Raw genomic sequence first — 15,809 nt, forward strand, 5'->3', positions numbered from 1 at the left:
CCAGGGCCAAGAGCACCTTTTTAACCATTATGGATTCCAGCTGCTTCCTCCTTCCACCACACCACACCTCCTGCGCCTTAATAACAAAATACAGTTATATTTTAATACAAGCAAAGCAGCAGGAGGCCAGACAGCAGAGATCACAACACTTTCTCTGCCCCACGCTTTGGGGCAAGGCACCATTTTTCTGTACTTTGCCCCAGTACAAAGAGGCACTCTCTATATATAGATGATATGTATCTCAACAGCTTGAACACAAAAGAGGACATTTAATCATGTTTATTATGACAAACAACAACTTCAAATGAGATCTGCAGCAAAACATCACATAACACTCAGCCTCAGGGAAGGGGGTACGGTATGATATGGTGTAATTTCAGTTTGTAACACCCCATCCTCGCTGCCGACACGGCTGCCTGCCGCCTGCCACGCACCTCCGCTCCTGTCACATCAGAAAACCCCTACAACGAGGCACATGGATGGACCGTGCCAAACCTGTCACCGCGGGGCTCAGTAACCAAGTCAACAAATAGCTCAGCCCAGTTGAGACGCTGATGTTGCTCTACGGTTTCTCTCAATGTCACGCATATTTTAACAGAAGCCACAGTTCCACCTCATTAGTTCTGTTTGTTGTTTCTCTTAAATCACCGACTCCAAGATGTCACCTTTTCTTGCCTTACAGAGGAAGCGGTAAGTCAATGAGCAAGCTAAAAAGGCCCAGGCTTTGTTTTGTCCAGACGTTTTTCTTATGTAACACAGCACGTGCTTTCTGAAAAAATACAAACAACCCCAAACCCCGCACTAATAGGACACTCCTAGAAAAAGGAAATAACATCCTCACTGCTACGGGGGGAAAAAAAAAAATTAAAACATTCCCTCGAGACAGCTAACGAGCCCCTACTGCTATTCTGCCGCCCTCCGGCTGTGCCCACCCCACAGCCCAGTTTAAGGAAACACTTGAGGATGGGGGTGCGGATGAACGGGAAGTCACACCCTTGGTGGTGAGCTACGCAGAAGGGCAAACACCTACTGTCCTCCACGAAAAGGATTCCTTTCAAAACCCGCTCTGCAGAGGCTGGCACAGCGCTTTGTCACTACTGTTTTGTCTGTTCTTCCAGGCTGGAGTTTTCCTGCTGCAGCACTTCCTGTCTGATAAAACCCAAACTCAAGGCAAGAAGGATTATTAAAAAAACAGTGAGTATCAGCCAAAGGCCATTTATGTTCCCATACTATAAAAGTGTCTTAAAAAATACTGTCATCTGTCTTCAGTAAAAAATATAAACAGATATTTTCTCCCTTATTTCTATTAAAAAACCCCAGAAATTACAAGTTCCATTTCCAACAGGAGATGAAAAAACACTTAAGCATCTCCATCCTTTAAGAATAATGCCATCAGTGTTCTGGTGAATATATTTAATATGGTTTAACTTCTAAAATGAGTCTTTAAAAAATTAAAATAAAACCTTTGAAATTGAGCTTACAATGAAAAATAAATATAGGCTCATCTCCATGTCATACAGGTTCACCTTTTCCCACCCTGACAGTACGGTGTGTGTTAAAGCCAGCGTGAGAAATCCCATTAAAAGGAGAGACAGCCACCAGGAAGCCATCTCTCTGATCACGCAGGGACTTGTCCACGTGAATCGATTCCTGGGTTTGGCCACAGCCTGTTGCTGCGCAAATACAAAAGGTGTCTGTGGGTTTAAAAAAAACAGCTGCTTTGAGCCACGATCAAGGTGCTTAAAGGACTTTTTACTGGGAGATCCGTTTGCTGAGGTAAACCTTTCAGCAGAGTCACCACGGCAAAATGTCCACGAACAGAAAGACCAGTGCAGGTTTTGCACAAAGTGATGTCTTATCTGCAGTGTCCTCCCAGCAAGGAGCTCACGACGCATTCAGAAACACGAAAAATTCCATTTGCATCTTCAGTAGTAATTTTTGTCCGGAGAGAGACCATCTCCGCTAACTTTGTGCTGTCACAGTACCTAGAGATCCTCTGGTCACCTCACAAGGGCTAGTCCTGGTCTCTTCTATACGATGTTCCGATACAAATACTCTGGACAGCATTTCCAGTTCTTTTAAGAAATCCTGTAATAAACAGATACAAACCAGAGAACCCTTATTAACAAATGTCAAGGAAGAGGCTTACTTAATTTTTCTAGTAAAGAACTTCTTTACAAGGTTAAAGATGTTGATGGTTTTCCAGTGCAGAACCCGAGACGAGCTACAAAATTGACTGCAAAGATGAACGCCTGGAGTTCTACGCCGTCAGTCTCCCCCATAATCCCCACACCCTTCTCGGAAACGATCACTGCCACAGTTTAAACATCTCCAGTGTGCAAGTGCTCACACTCACCAGCCTTGAAATACTGCCCATTTTTAGCAGGGGAGTCGGGCAGTTTCCTGCATTTTGATTCTGGGTAGAATAGTCCGACTCCTCTCCCGTTCTGGCAGTGGGAGGCAGAGAGGTTTCCACGCGAGTCTGGGCAGTTAAGACCCTTCCCCACGTGTCGTGCTCAGCTGGAGCACAGCGAACGCATTCAGGCTGGAGCTTAGAACCGGTAACTGAGCCAGCTGGTCTCCAAACCGGTTTACGGTTTTCTTGGAAGCGTTTCCGCTGCACGGGAAATGCCGGGATTCACACAAGTACTGATTTTCAACCACACACTAGTAACAGGAACACTTGATGGAAGCCAGTCCTTCTGCTGCACGAAGCAGGAACTATAGACAGGGAAGGTTATGGGCTCCATCTACACGAAGCTTTATGTTTATGTAGCTTTAGTTTTTATTTCACTTACTGTTCACACGCATCTCATTACTTACTGAGGGCCAAGGGAGCTCCTGGAGGCTCTTCAGGCAACTCTCTATTTCACCAGTTCTCATTAGTCCGTGTTCTATGAGACCACGAAGCATGAAAAGGAACAAATCCCACTGCAGAAGAGAAAAAAATATCAACAGCTCAGAAAGAAATGGATTTTGCGTTCCTTTATCCCTATACAATTCATGTTTTGCTTCTTGGCTCCGAATGTGGAGAACAGGAGCGAAAGGAGAAAGCACATTATTTATCTGGGTGGGGCAATGAGGACATCGAAGAGCAACATCCAAATCGAGTGAAGAAAATTCCTTTAGTTCATACACCTACCATAAAGTGCCAATATCTCTAATTCTCAGTTTCCAAACAGAGCAAGTATTTAGTTCTTGCGTGTTCAAGTACAGCTTGAAAAATTCTTTTCTCTACCCTCTGAAATAAGCTGGTTTTAGCCTGCAACTACAATAGGGCAATTTTCAGCTCCATAGTTGGGGATCTTATAAGATAACGCCGAAACACATGCAAAAATAAAAGCTGATAAAAGACAAGTGGATGCAGCCAACTACAAAATCACACCTCAATCCCCCAGGCCAACTGGGCCGTTTTGCCATTTGTTCCTAAATTAAGCCGTGCCTCCCCAACAGCCCCCAGACAGGTATCGGGCCCCGACAAGTAGGACGCAGTATTCTCTCTGCCCCTGCAGGAAGGCGGCCAGCTCACAGCAGAGCAAACCCTGCTGCCCTCACTCACACGAGCCACCCTTACCCCGTGGACAGGCACAACCTCCTGCGGGAATATACCCGAGCAGAGCGGATAACCAGCTGCTCCACAGATGGGGATGAGCTTTACCTCCCGCTGCTTAACGTCCGCGAGATAACCGATGTTCTTCTTGCTGAAGATCAGCCGCACAGGAACAGGCGTCCCAAAGTCTTCCTTCCAGACAGAAAGCAGCAGTTTCAGAAGGCCATAGGTAGGATTATTTTTTACACACAGCCTCTCGGAGCTCTCCTCTGGGGACTTGATCCTGAGATTCAGAGGAACACGATCTGAAGCTGTAAGAAAAGGAACAAAGGTGAACTCCTACGGCTGCAGTATTTTCCTTTTACTTCATCATCTCGGTCCAACAGCACATTCTGCATAGCTGGTATCTGAACAATCACTGAAGTAAGAACACTTAGTGAGTGTAAGGCAGTGAACCTCAGAGGCCTGGAGTTTAGAAACATGCAAAATTATGAGCTTTGAAACCACAAGAACAAGTATTACATCACAAGAGATTTATACTAGTCAGATAAAGAATACCATTTGGTCAGCATATAGCCCCCAAGTCTTGAAAGACGACTAAGTAAATAAAAGTCAGTCTAATGTTTAACAAAAGAAGACCTAGGTGTTACTCCAAAGGAAAGGAAAATAACGCAGTAAACCAACATTTAGATCTACAAACAGATTAAATAGTTGTTCATAGTCTTGACTATAGGCAGAGCTGCATAACTTCGTGCAAGTGAAAGAAAAGCTGAACAGTGTGTAACTGCGTCTAAACATACACAGAGGGAAGTTACCAGCTCTTCCTTGGTACAGACTAATGGAATGGGGCAGATTTACATTGCTGCCCCCCAGAATGACATTTCACAATATTCAGATGTGAACTGCTTTCCGAGAGAATGAACCACGTATAAAACTTCTTAAAAAGGTTCTAAATCCAGGAAATTAGAAGGTTGCCCAGGCAGAAGACACCTGCATCCAGATCACTAACTCCTGCTGAGAAAAACATTGTACTTCACACATTAAAGCAAGAGAAAATAACAATGCTGAAAATGCTCACAGAAGTCACGATACACAGAAAACAAGCTATTTTCATTCTTGCCACAAAAATATAATATAAGGGAACAGGCCCTACTTTTAGGGAAAAAAACCAAACCATGAGCTGCAACTTCTCAGAGGCAGAAATACCGGAAAACACACCACATATTTAAATGAAGATATCAATAAATAAAAGCCAATGGAGATGTGAATAGAACATCAGATGTGAAGGACGGGTAGTCACAGTATAATGCTGTTGGGCAGAAGGTGGAAGGGAACAATAGCAACCACCCAAGTTGACAGAAAAAAAATCTGCAAGCTCAATGACACCAAAAAGAATCAAACACCCATGAGCTCTAAATAGTGAAGTCTCTGACCCCAAGGATTTAAGAGAACTGTAATAACAGACTTCAGTCTTAAACAGTTTATCATGACTGACTTACCCAGCAAAGAAGCCAACTCAACTGTGCACTTTGCCAGCTGCTGTTCTGATGTGGGACACATGAACTGGAAAACACACAAAAAAAGTTGTATCTTTGTCCCCACAGTGCAGACTGGACACAACAGGGCTTCACAAGGGACACAAATATCAGAGAAGAGCAGGCAATTTACAGCAAGAAGCACAGAGCTGTAATCAGAAGACCATTAAAGACTGAAAGACAAGAAAAGATGATGTATGGAAAGAGGATCCACAAAGTACCAGATCCTCCAGTATCCAAAGTAACTGTAAGTACCAAGCAGATTTACACAGCATAAAAACCACAGCGCAACTTCATCACTTCTGAGCTCAGACAAAAAACGTTGAGCTGAACTCAACTCTGTGACAAGGCAAGGCACGCTAACAAGTTTGCAGGTATGAAGACAGCTCAAAGCAGTCCAAGAAAGAGGGGGTTTGTTGCTTCTTTACTCCTAACCTTTCTGCATCGAAGCGTCTGACTCAGTCTTCCCAGCAGGCACTCCAGCCAGACGTAGTCAACCACTTCACCCTCATCCCGTGGGCCCACAGCAACACACAGCACATCCTTGATGAAAAAGACAGCAGTAATTACCTATTAGTGTCCTGCACTTCCAGTTCATAGACAGTCCTCAGGTCCTCATAAAAAAAAAAAAAGGAAATAGTATCAGCTAGTACCCTCTTCGCTTCATAAGGCTGGATTTTCTTACCACCTTACCTAGGTCTGATTTTCTACCATAGTTCTCACTAATGTTATGAAGTCAATGGGGGCAACGAGTTCATCTTGCTTAAAAGAAACTAGGTCTAAAGCTCTGGATAGATCTGACAGTGCAGCAAAGCAAGGTGAGGGTAGAAGCGCTACAGAAATCCAGAGTCCTCTTACATTGTCAAGGCAGCTTCGGTGTCAATAAAAGCTGAGTATGAAGAGCACCAAAATGGTTATGACATGAAAACTAGTTTAGCAAATTTACATGTGGTAGCACATTCCATCACCAGCAATTTACCACCCAATAGCAGAAACCAAGGATGGAAATCAATGTAATTGTGATCAAATGTAATTCGAACCAGCTTGAATAGAAAATTTCTTGGATTGGTTGAAACCAAGTTCACAGCATCACTTTCTTTTTAAAGTATTCTGATTCTCCCTGATGAAGCTGAGTGAAGGTGCAGATGCAGACTGGCAAAAAATCTTTCAGATTCATACAGATTCATCTGACACTGAATCCAACGTAGAATTCCCCGTGTATAAGATGGTGTCTATAATTCCTGGTGCCTACCAAGTTCTACAGAACTTGACTGTCTACCAAGTTCTACAGAACTGAAAGGACCAACAGGAAATACTTACTCTAAACAGAGACCAGGAGACTCTCCATGAAAAGAGCAGGTCTACAAAAAAGTAGCTGACTTGCTGTGCTGACTCTGCAGCACACAGCTGCACCCAACACTCACCACCCTATGGTTTCTATGCTACACCCGTCAAAAAGGTGACTGCTGTACCAGAAATCCTGTATGTGAGACAGTACTCCTCACTGGGGAACTCCGATCTACACACAGATGGTGAGCAGGGGGATATAAAAAAAGCATGAGATCTTTCCACTCTGCTTCCTAAACACTCCCCACAGCCAGTTCCTTCGAACTAGAACATCCCCTTTAAAAAAACCAACCCCAAAAAAACCAAAAAAAATCCCAAACAAACAAACCCCCCACCATGAAAAATACAAAGGGAGTTAGGGCAAGCCAGGAAGCTAACAGTCTGTACCTTAATCTCGTTGATGATTTGGGAGGGAAACGGCGCGCAGTGCTGACAGCCTGGAGGGCAGTCCCGTCTCAGCTCCAGAGCATCCTCGCCGGGCAAGGGAAGTCCTGGGACTTTCAGCATCCTGTTGAAAGTTGCCTTCACTTCTCTCTTGATGAGCGCTAAAAAGAACAGGGAACAAATCCTGTCTGCTTCCTGCTTTTCTCTCCAGTGAGGCAGGCAACTGTTTGCAAACACTACCTTTATTTATCCTCCCATTCCAAGGGCCGTAGCGAAAGGACAGTTTATACTTTCAAGCCCTTCTCACTCTGAGCTCCCATTACATTTAACAGGCAGAGGCACAGGTGCAGCCTCCCGTTACCACCAGGTACCACTGGCAACTCATCTCATTTTCATCAAAATATTTCAGCGGGTTTAATGCACACAGTAGCTAAGCCAGGAAGCAATGCCAAAGTAGAAAGCTGAATCAGCACGATCATACCAGTTCAACCACTGTGCCCATGAAAGCCATATGCTTTCCACCAAAATAAGTTTTGACCAGCATCCAAGACACTAAACTCCTGCTGCTGCAAGTGGTGCTGGATATTCTTCCCCAGATTCTTGGCACAACCTCCTGAAACAGTGGACTTTCAGAGATTCTGGAGAGTTGCCAGGGCACTATTACAGAGTGAAGGACTAGAGTTGCCTTCAGCCTGCTGAGAACACACCCAGCCCGAGAGGTGTTTGTTTCACAGAAGATTTCAGGAGCACTCTGTACATGTGGGCCATAAGGTGGCTTGAGAGAGCAGCTGTCTATCATATGCTTTAAGTGCTATGACAACTTCAGCCTTGATGACATTTTCAGAAGCAGCTTTCCACAGCATTCATTCTCACCATCCTACAAGCCTCCGTAACTAAAAATCACTTACATGGGCCAAGCCTGAAAAATCCCTGAAGAATGTTCTTGGAGCTAGAAATCATTCCTCTTATTCCTAAACAAGGAGGGACAGAGCAACTGCATGCTTCCCACTAAAAGAAAAATGAGTAGGACCAAGTACTTTATAACGCTGGAATAAATTCTACCCCTTGATCTCAGAAAAAAAAAAAAAAAAAAAAAAAAAAGAAAAAGTACAATACACAGGGTTAGAAGCCCCAGTTCAGGGTAAGGAGACTCACCTGCAATGTTGGCAGAAAGCCAGCCGCAGGCTTTCTCAGTAGCCAGCTCCACCGCAATGTCTTCCGCACTACTTAAAACCTTTACAGGGAGGATAACAAGCGATAGGAGATTTACTACCAGCTGCAACGCTATGGTCAGTGAGAAGTCAGAAGGAAGTCTAGAGGGAAAAGGCTTAATTTTGGCATGCACAATTTAAGCAGAGCACCACCACCTCTGCGGGAACTGATACCCTGAGCAACAGGATACACTCAAACCCCATCAACTCTTGAGGAAGCCGATGCTAAAACAAAAGCATTAGCCTTGCAAGATGAACGCAATTTATATGCTCTTCTAGTCTCAAGTGAGTTATTGGCTAGAGCATCACTTTAGCCAGAATACCCAAAGCAGCCTGGCAGAGGTGACTCTTCTTAGCTATTAGCCCTCACATGAGGGCATCAACAGATTCCATTGTCCTGAGCTATTAAGGGATAAATGAAGCGGTAATGGAAAAATGGTAACGGTCCAGACTTAGAAGTCAGGGCTTGTAGTAAATTTTCATGAAAATACATACTGCTGCAGATGTCTCTTCTGGCAGTAACACCCTTACTGCCTCAGGACCTTTCTTTTTGCAAAATCTGCAAGAAAAGAAAGAAAACGTGCCACAGTATTAGTCAAAGTTCTTGGACAACACTCAGACGCTCATTACCGTAGGAACTTTCACACTCTTACAGTCAAAACCAGTTGGGAGACTGCAGTGAAATAAAAGAACCAGACAAGGAAAAAGCAATTAGAAGCCACCAGGCTGCAATACTCCGTTTTCCAAAGAGAAATACAATAGCTGCAGGGGATGTCTGTTTGCAGCTGTATGCAGAGGGACACACACAGCATCTTTATTCCTTCCTACAAACACAGCATTAACTGGCTGGAGGCGCAGCAGACAGTCACCCTAAGAGCAGAGGTCAGGGTTTATAATTGCCAGAACCTGCGCGTGACAGGCCAAGCTGGATTAGGCTTATAGATTCCACAATAAGAGACAGGAAGGCACAAGTTTAAGTAACTTTTCCTCCTTACTCTCTGCCTTTGATGAGTGCCTGGGCCCCTTCCTCATAGAGATGAGCGCACACCTCTTCAAGCAGTTTGTCCTGATTAGCATCCTCCTCCTTCACTTTATCCTGCAACATGACTTCTGCCCTTTGAACCAACTCGGCTACCAGTGTTGCCCTGTCAAATAACAAGAACAATCAGACAGACTTGAAATCAATACAACAAACAGTGCTAACTGTAACCAGCTGTTTCCCCCTGTTTAGGGGGATACCCATCCCAGGCACAAATGCAATAAACCACTCTGCTGAAAAATAATTAATCACCCTGCATTTAGTACTAAACCATCTCCTTGTTCTTTTTGTAAGGAAAAAAGCAGCGATGAAGATACCAAAATAGTACTAAGTCTCAAGAGTCAAAAGCCTTTAGGTTTTAAGGGAAACATACACGGTTACAGGTACCTTTTCCGGCAGCAATACCCTTACACTCTCAATGGACAGTGGTCAGCAGCTCAAAGATGTCAACAGCAGCCTACAACCAGCATTCCTTGTGGGCTGAAACCGTTTAACGCCTTCAACAAGTCAGACAACAGGACAGTGCAAACTCTCAGCAAGCTCACGAGTGACATGCTGGAGGGCAGGGCTGCCATTCTGAAGGGCAAGCTGGAGAAATGGGGTGACAATGGGGTGGTGGCTGTGTACCTCTACAGGCTGGGGTCTACTGGCTTGGGGGAAGCTCTGCAGAAAAGGGTCTGGGGTTCCCAACAGACAAGCTAAACGATTTAGCAGTGTCCAAAGAAGGCCAGCTTTACACTGGGCTGACATTAGCAACAGCGCAGCCAGCAAGTCAGGGGAAATTACTGCCTCCCCCACCACTGTGAGGCTGCATCTGGAGTACACTGCCCAGCTTTGGGACCCCAGTACAAGAAAGCCATTGACAGTTTTGAATGACTGCAGGAGAAAAAAAAAAAAAAACACACCAAAAAAACCCACCCAACACAACACTAAGACAGCTGGGATGCTGGAGCACACAACCTACAAGGAGATTGGGGGAGCCAGTCTCACTTAGCCTGGAGAAGAGAAGGTGAAGGGAGAAGGAAGGGTTACAGAGAAGAAAGAACAACATCCAGGAAGTGCGCAGCTAAAGGCTGAGACGCAACATACACATGCTGGAACAAGGGAAATTCTGATAGGACATAAAAAAACATTTTTCACAAAGCCTGGGAAAATTAAGTGTTGGAACGTGGTACTAAGAGGCTGCTGAATCCCCACACTTAGAGATTTTCATGACTCAATTGGAAAAGGTGCAAAGCAACCTGACCTAACTTGAACCCTGGCCCTGCTTTGAGCAGGAATTTGGATCAGATGACCTCCAGAGGGACCCTTCTGACCTGAGATTTTCCTATTATTAGTGAGAACGTTCTGAAAGGGATATTAAGTCCCAAAATGCTGTATTATTTTCACATTCCAGGTGTCCCACCTTTCTGGGGTTCTAATTGACAAGCGGCTGAATATGAGCCAGCAGTGTGCCCAGGTGGCCAAAAATGCCAATGGCATCCTGGCTTGTAATAGAAATAGCATGACCAGCAGAAGTGAGGAGGTGATTGTCCGCCTGTACTCAGCACTGGTGAGGCCACACCTTGAGTATTGTGTCCAGTTTTGGGCACCTCAATACAAGAGAGATATCGAGGTGCTGGAGCAAGTAGAGAAGGGCGACGAAGCTGGTGAAGGGCCTGGAGAATAGATCTTATGAAGAGCGATTGAGGGAGCTGGGGCTGTTTCATTTGAGAAAGAGGAGACTGAGGGGAGAGCTCATCGCTCTCTACAACTACTTGAAAGGACATTGTAGAGAGGTTGGTTCTCTTCTCACAGGTCTTACAGGTGGTGTCTTCTCACAGGTAATTAGCAATAGAACAAGAGGGAATGGCTTCAAGCTGCAACAGGGTAGGTTTAGACTAGACATCAGGAAACAATTCTTCACAGAAAGAGGGGTCAGACACTGGAACAGGCTGCCCAGGGAGGTGGTTGAGTCACCATCCCTGAATGTGTTTAAGAGTCATTTAGATGCGGTGCTGGGGGATATGGTGTAGGGGAGAACTTTGTAGAGTAGGGTTGATAGTTGGACTCGATGATCCCAAGGGTCTTTTCCAACCTGAACGATTCTATGATTCTCTTTGCATCCCTTCAGAAATTCCCCTCTATGATGCCAATCAGATGTTGCTTGTCCCCACTGTCATAGCCTTAAACAGCCTTGGTGTTCTGCTACACAGCATACTCTGAGGGAAGCTTCCTTTCCCCCACACGCAAAATTTTAAAGGATCAAGTCTTTGCCTCATTAGTGTAAAGTTACTTAAGTCACAGAACAGATCACCAGCACTTACTTGATGTGCTTAACACAGTTGGATCCCACCCTCTCTGCCACAAATTCAACTGTTCTCCGGAGGGAGGGAGGCTGGTTGTGAAAGAAGGCCTGTTCCAACTCTACCTGTGCGAGAGAAAAACGCTACAATTGATTAGAGCACTCCACCCAGATCCTCCTCTCCTCAACACAGGAATGTACAGAACAACAACCTGGAATTGTGCTAAAAGGCACACAATTTGCCTACACCAGAACTTTCTGCTACTGTAGCATTCAGCACCCCTGTAAAATATTTTCTCCCTATTTCCTTCTAACCATTTAACCCAAAGCTCATTATCAGGGTTTACGGAGCTACAAAAGCAAATGCCCAGTAAAGGGAAGAACGGGAGAGTTCTGACAGCACCTACTATAGCAAGTCACCACACATCTTGGTTTTGGAATGAAAGGATCCTCTCTTTTAATTATAGGCTGGTAATCCTGGGGGCTCCTACACTTCAGTGAAAAGCGTGGGTACATTCTAACCAAAACAGAGTATGAGAAACATACGAACATCTTATGTTAAAGAAGACACAAGCAGAGAAACAGGCTAGTTGTTCCAATTGCAAGAACGTTTACTGAAGTTATCCAGATTTCAACACCCACATGGTATCCCAGCCACATGACTATAACAAAAGAACGAGGAGTAAGGATGGCCGACTCTTACACACAATGTTCCCTGCTGCCTCAGCCCATTCTTTTTTGTCTCCTGGCATTAGGATACCACCGTGTACCCTACTCAACACAAGCAATTTCTCCTGTCCTGCTTCCCTTTGCGACTCCGTAATTTCATTACCTGCAGTTTCCGCTGTGTTACAGAAGCCTTGGGTGCCAAGGACTCTGCAGCTGTGGGAGTGATTTTCCTTATAAAGCCACCATTTTTTGCTCCACTACCAGCCACAAAAGAAGCAAGTAATTTCCGCAGCTCACCTGTACAGAAAAACATGCAAAAGCAGTCATGGTCCCCGTAAGCAAGGGAACAAATCAAAACTCAAGAGAGAGACTTTCACATTGTCAGTTCTGTTTCCAGAGCAGATACTCTCAGCTTCTGTGAAAGCTGAAGTTTCAGAAAAGCAGACGGGCACCCCACCCATTTAACTGGCAGGGTATAGCAAGGGAGGCAAGGCTCCAGAAATAAATGAGTAGGCTTCCAAAAAGCTCCCTAGCACATAGGATTTGTTCAGAAGGATCGGGGAGCAGTCATTTTCATGCATCCCTTTTTAGCATGGCAAGCGGGAACTGTGAAGTCTACAAGGGCAACAAGGCAAGTAGAGATAACACAGAATTCCAACAGTCAGGAGAAAATACCAGGGGAAAAGCTTGAAGACATGTCCAACCCCTAGAAGGTTTCATGATGCAGATTTAACATATAGTTTTCCTAGCATCTACATCCCAAAAAGCAGAGCACCAATCCACCACCTGGGACACTACTGTCCACAGAGGGGGATTTCACCAATGGCAGTCAGATCATAGGAAAAAGGTATCTCAAAAAAACAACCTGACAAAGCATCAGGGCACAAAAAGATTCTTCCCCTCTGCCTGGCAGCAGAAATATGCTCAAGGATCAGGGCATTCCTCACAGTACAAACACCTCTCCCTATACATAGGATGGAAAAGTTGTACACTTACTCCTTATAATGCTTCCTTCCAGTCTGTGAAGGATGAGTTTCCCTGTCCCTCTGTATTCAAGTTGTGTAGATCAACTATCCTGACTGTGTAGCCTCCCTCCCCCACCATCACCAGGCACCATTCACAGCTGCACGAGCTTCTGCAATACAATCTATCATCAAGGCTGACTCATACACAACTGATACGTGAAGTTGTGAGGAGGGGTAAGATAGATGATGTGAGGACTCACAGTACCAAAGGACGAATAAATAAAAATATATATACACTAATATTTATATAGCAAAGATAAATAAAATACTCACCAAGATAGGGACAGCAGGTATAAAGTAACTGCTGATCCACCAAGGGTACCGAGTCCTGGTGAGAAAAGGAAGAAAAGGCTGAAAGGACACAGCAGGAAAAAAAACAGTCTTCAGTAAGTCAGAAATCCCATTCGCATGGTCACAGGCAGGTTTCAGAACTGCCTTTCCATGAAAACAATAAAAATAACTTGATTCCAAATCCACAGTAAAATTATGAGCTTTGCAGCCCAAATGTTCAGCCCAGCCCTGTAACATCCAGTGTAGCTCAACTGCTTCTAATCACTGCCAAAGCCCAGCTGAAACCTGATGGTCACAGAAGGGAACCAAGACTGTTGCCACAGCTGCTACTCATAAAAGAGAAGCCAATCCATGGAGGAGAATAAACGAGGCACATTTGCAGGGCATGACACCTCCACAGGTGTCTTCACTCAGACTCAGTGGAACATCGCACTGTGGAGTAAGGTCACCCTAGTATCACACAGCACAGCCACAGGCATTGGTGGAAAAATAACTTCAGACCCCATCCACACAGGCAGTGGGTACTGCACCCATTTGGAACAAAAGAATCAGTTGATCTCTGCCACTGAAGAACTTTCTAATTAGAACAAGATACACAGATATCGTAGCAAACACACTACTCATTTTTCAAGGAATACTAAGCATTCTCTTGCATGTCTGGGAGTTGTCTGAAAAAATCACACATGCCGTAAGTTCACCTCCTTTTCTGCTTGCTCTACTATTTTCAGTTCAATTACCCTTTATCATACAACTGGAAAACGGGTCACTCCAAAGACAGCAACCTTGCTCTTAAGAGTCCCATCTAACTATTTCTGTTGAGTTCACCATTACTTATTTCTGGGAGGAGCTACTGTTCTCTCAGCTCACCTTGTACTGCAGTAACGAGAAGGAAAACAGCATCTGATCCTCCAGCATAACTTTGCACCTATCCTGCAAGCCTTTGCAGCAGGCAAGATGGCTCCTGCCTGACAAAAGCCCCAGAGATGTAACACGCACAGTTTATATGATCCAGGATGCAACTCAGTTGAGGCCCTTGGACAAACCAGGGCATCACATCCATTGGCCTACAGATGCTCAATGCAGCTGCACTGCAACCAAGTTCCTGATAAAAATCTCAAGCTCCTGAGGCTGTGGTAGGTCCACCCTCATCCACAGATTCAGACGACACGCTGCTGCACTAACTCACCAAAGCCTGAGCAGATGTCGCAGTATCCAGCATCAATCCCTCCTGCCTGACATCAGTGGTAAAAAACAACTCTTCAGGGACTGATGGGACCTGAAACAGAAACCCCAGCAGTCACAACCCAAACAGCAGTCAATAACTTACACCATTTCTGATAGAGAGGACAGTAAAATCTCACCAACCTCACACCCACAAAAAAACCTAACACCAAGGATCCTCTCTGCTCTAAGGAGAGCCTTTCCATAAAATTAAAGATTTAGTTTGATCACGCTAACATAAGCCACCTTCCTTACCCTCCCTATGCAGCATCTTTCACCTTCCCAACACATTCCTGCTAACCAGTTACGTTGCTTCCAACTAAAGGCACAAAAGGATTTTAAGAGTTCATCACACATTGTCCCTTTATCAGACAAAAAATTCCCCAGTAATTCCAGGCTGTCAGCTAGCACTGCACTCCATCTTTGTGACAAGAGCTTCCAGTTCTCATAGGGATCAGCTGTCAGTTTGCTTACAAGGATGCAGATTTATAAGTAGAGAATGTGTTTCAGCAGCAATTAGAATTCCTATTGGAAAAAAAAAAAAATGTTGCTTTGCACAATTCCATTAAAGGAAAATAATTCTCCATTAGAACATAGAGAATTATTTAAATGCTACACTAGCATTAAAAAAACAACCCAACAAAACAACAAACTACTGTTTTGCAGTGTTTTAACTCATTTAAATATTCCTTTCTATAGAGTTCTATGCCCTGCTTTTTCTTCAGAGAATTGCTGTGTGCACACAGGAGACTCTACCTGAAAAAGCCAACCCAGAACGGCAAGGATCAGCAGCTTGTTCAGGAAACTTATCTCCTTATCCTCAGAAAGGACCATTAACCTGCCACACAGCAAAAGCAGCAAGAGAGAGTGTTAGATTTCAGTAGCTCAATTTTCATTAAGGAAAAAAAATCCCAAACCACTCTCTTTCTAATTATACTATTTGTCACCATGTACGCATCCCCTACTTGTCGGCTGAAAGAGTGGAGAGCAAGCTCTATTTTGTTGTAGATATGCATCTGACTAATATGCGATTTTGTTTACACTAGAAAAGACAGTGTTAAGTAACTCTCTAGAAGATGCTTCAAAATTTTCCTCATGTATAAAAGAAATAAAACTAGAGCATTATTTAGGCATGGGAGGCCTTCTAAGTTTAAGGTTCAAATTCAAGATTTAAAATTCACTCCTGCAGATGTAAAATGAGCGAGTGGGGATTTAAAGAATTTTGTTTACTTAATAAAAAAACACATATTTAA

General features: G+C 44.3%; 1 protein-coding gene across 1 annotated transcript in view; it reads right to left on the reverse strand.

The window, feature by feature from the left end:
- Positions 1-266: 266 nt before the first annotated feature.
- CDAN1 (codanin 1) overlaps positions 267-15,809 on the reverse strand; it is a 33,858-nt gene continuing 18,315 nt past the window's right edge. Inside the window, exons 15-28 of the mRNA XM_074149077.1 lie at positions 15,313-15,394; positions 14,522-14,611; positions 13,318-13,372; positions 12,183-12,316; positions 11,373-11,476; positions 9,023-9,172; positions 8,523-8,586; positions 7,972-8,050; positions 6,820-6,977; positions 5,521-5,628; positions 5,050-5,113; positions 3,659-3,861; positions 2,824-2,931; positions 267-2,088 (exon numbers count right to left, since the gene is read on the reverse strand). Coding sequence (XP_074005178.1) covers positions 1,963-2,088; positions 2,824-2,931; positions 3,659-3,861; positions 5,050-5,113; positions 5,521-5,628; positions 6,820-6,977; positions 7,972-8,050; positions 8,523-8,586; positions 9,023-9,172; positions 11,373-11,476; positions 12,183-12,316; positions 13,318-13,372; positions 14,522-14,611; positions 15,313-15,394 — 1,525 coding nt within the window. The 3' untranslated portion in view covers positions 267-1,962. The remainder of the gene's footprint in view (positions 2,089-2,823; positions 2,932-3,658; positions 3,862-5,049; positions 5,114-5,520; positions 5,629-6,819; positions 6,978-7,971; positions 8,051-8,522; positions 8,587-9,022; positions 9,173-11,372; positions 11,477-12,182; positions 12,317-13,317; positions 13,373-14,521; positions 14,612-15,312; positions 15,395-15,809) is intronic.

The sequence above is a fragment of the Numenius arquata genome, chromosome 6 (genome assembly GCF_964106895.1).
Source record: "Numenius arquata chromosome 6, bNumArq3.hap1.1, whole genome shotgun sequence".
Taxonomy (NCBI): domain Eukaryota; kingdom Metazoa; phylum Chordata; class Aves; order Charadriiformes; family Scolopacidae; genus Numenius; species Numenius arquata.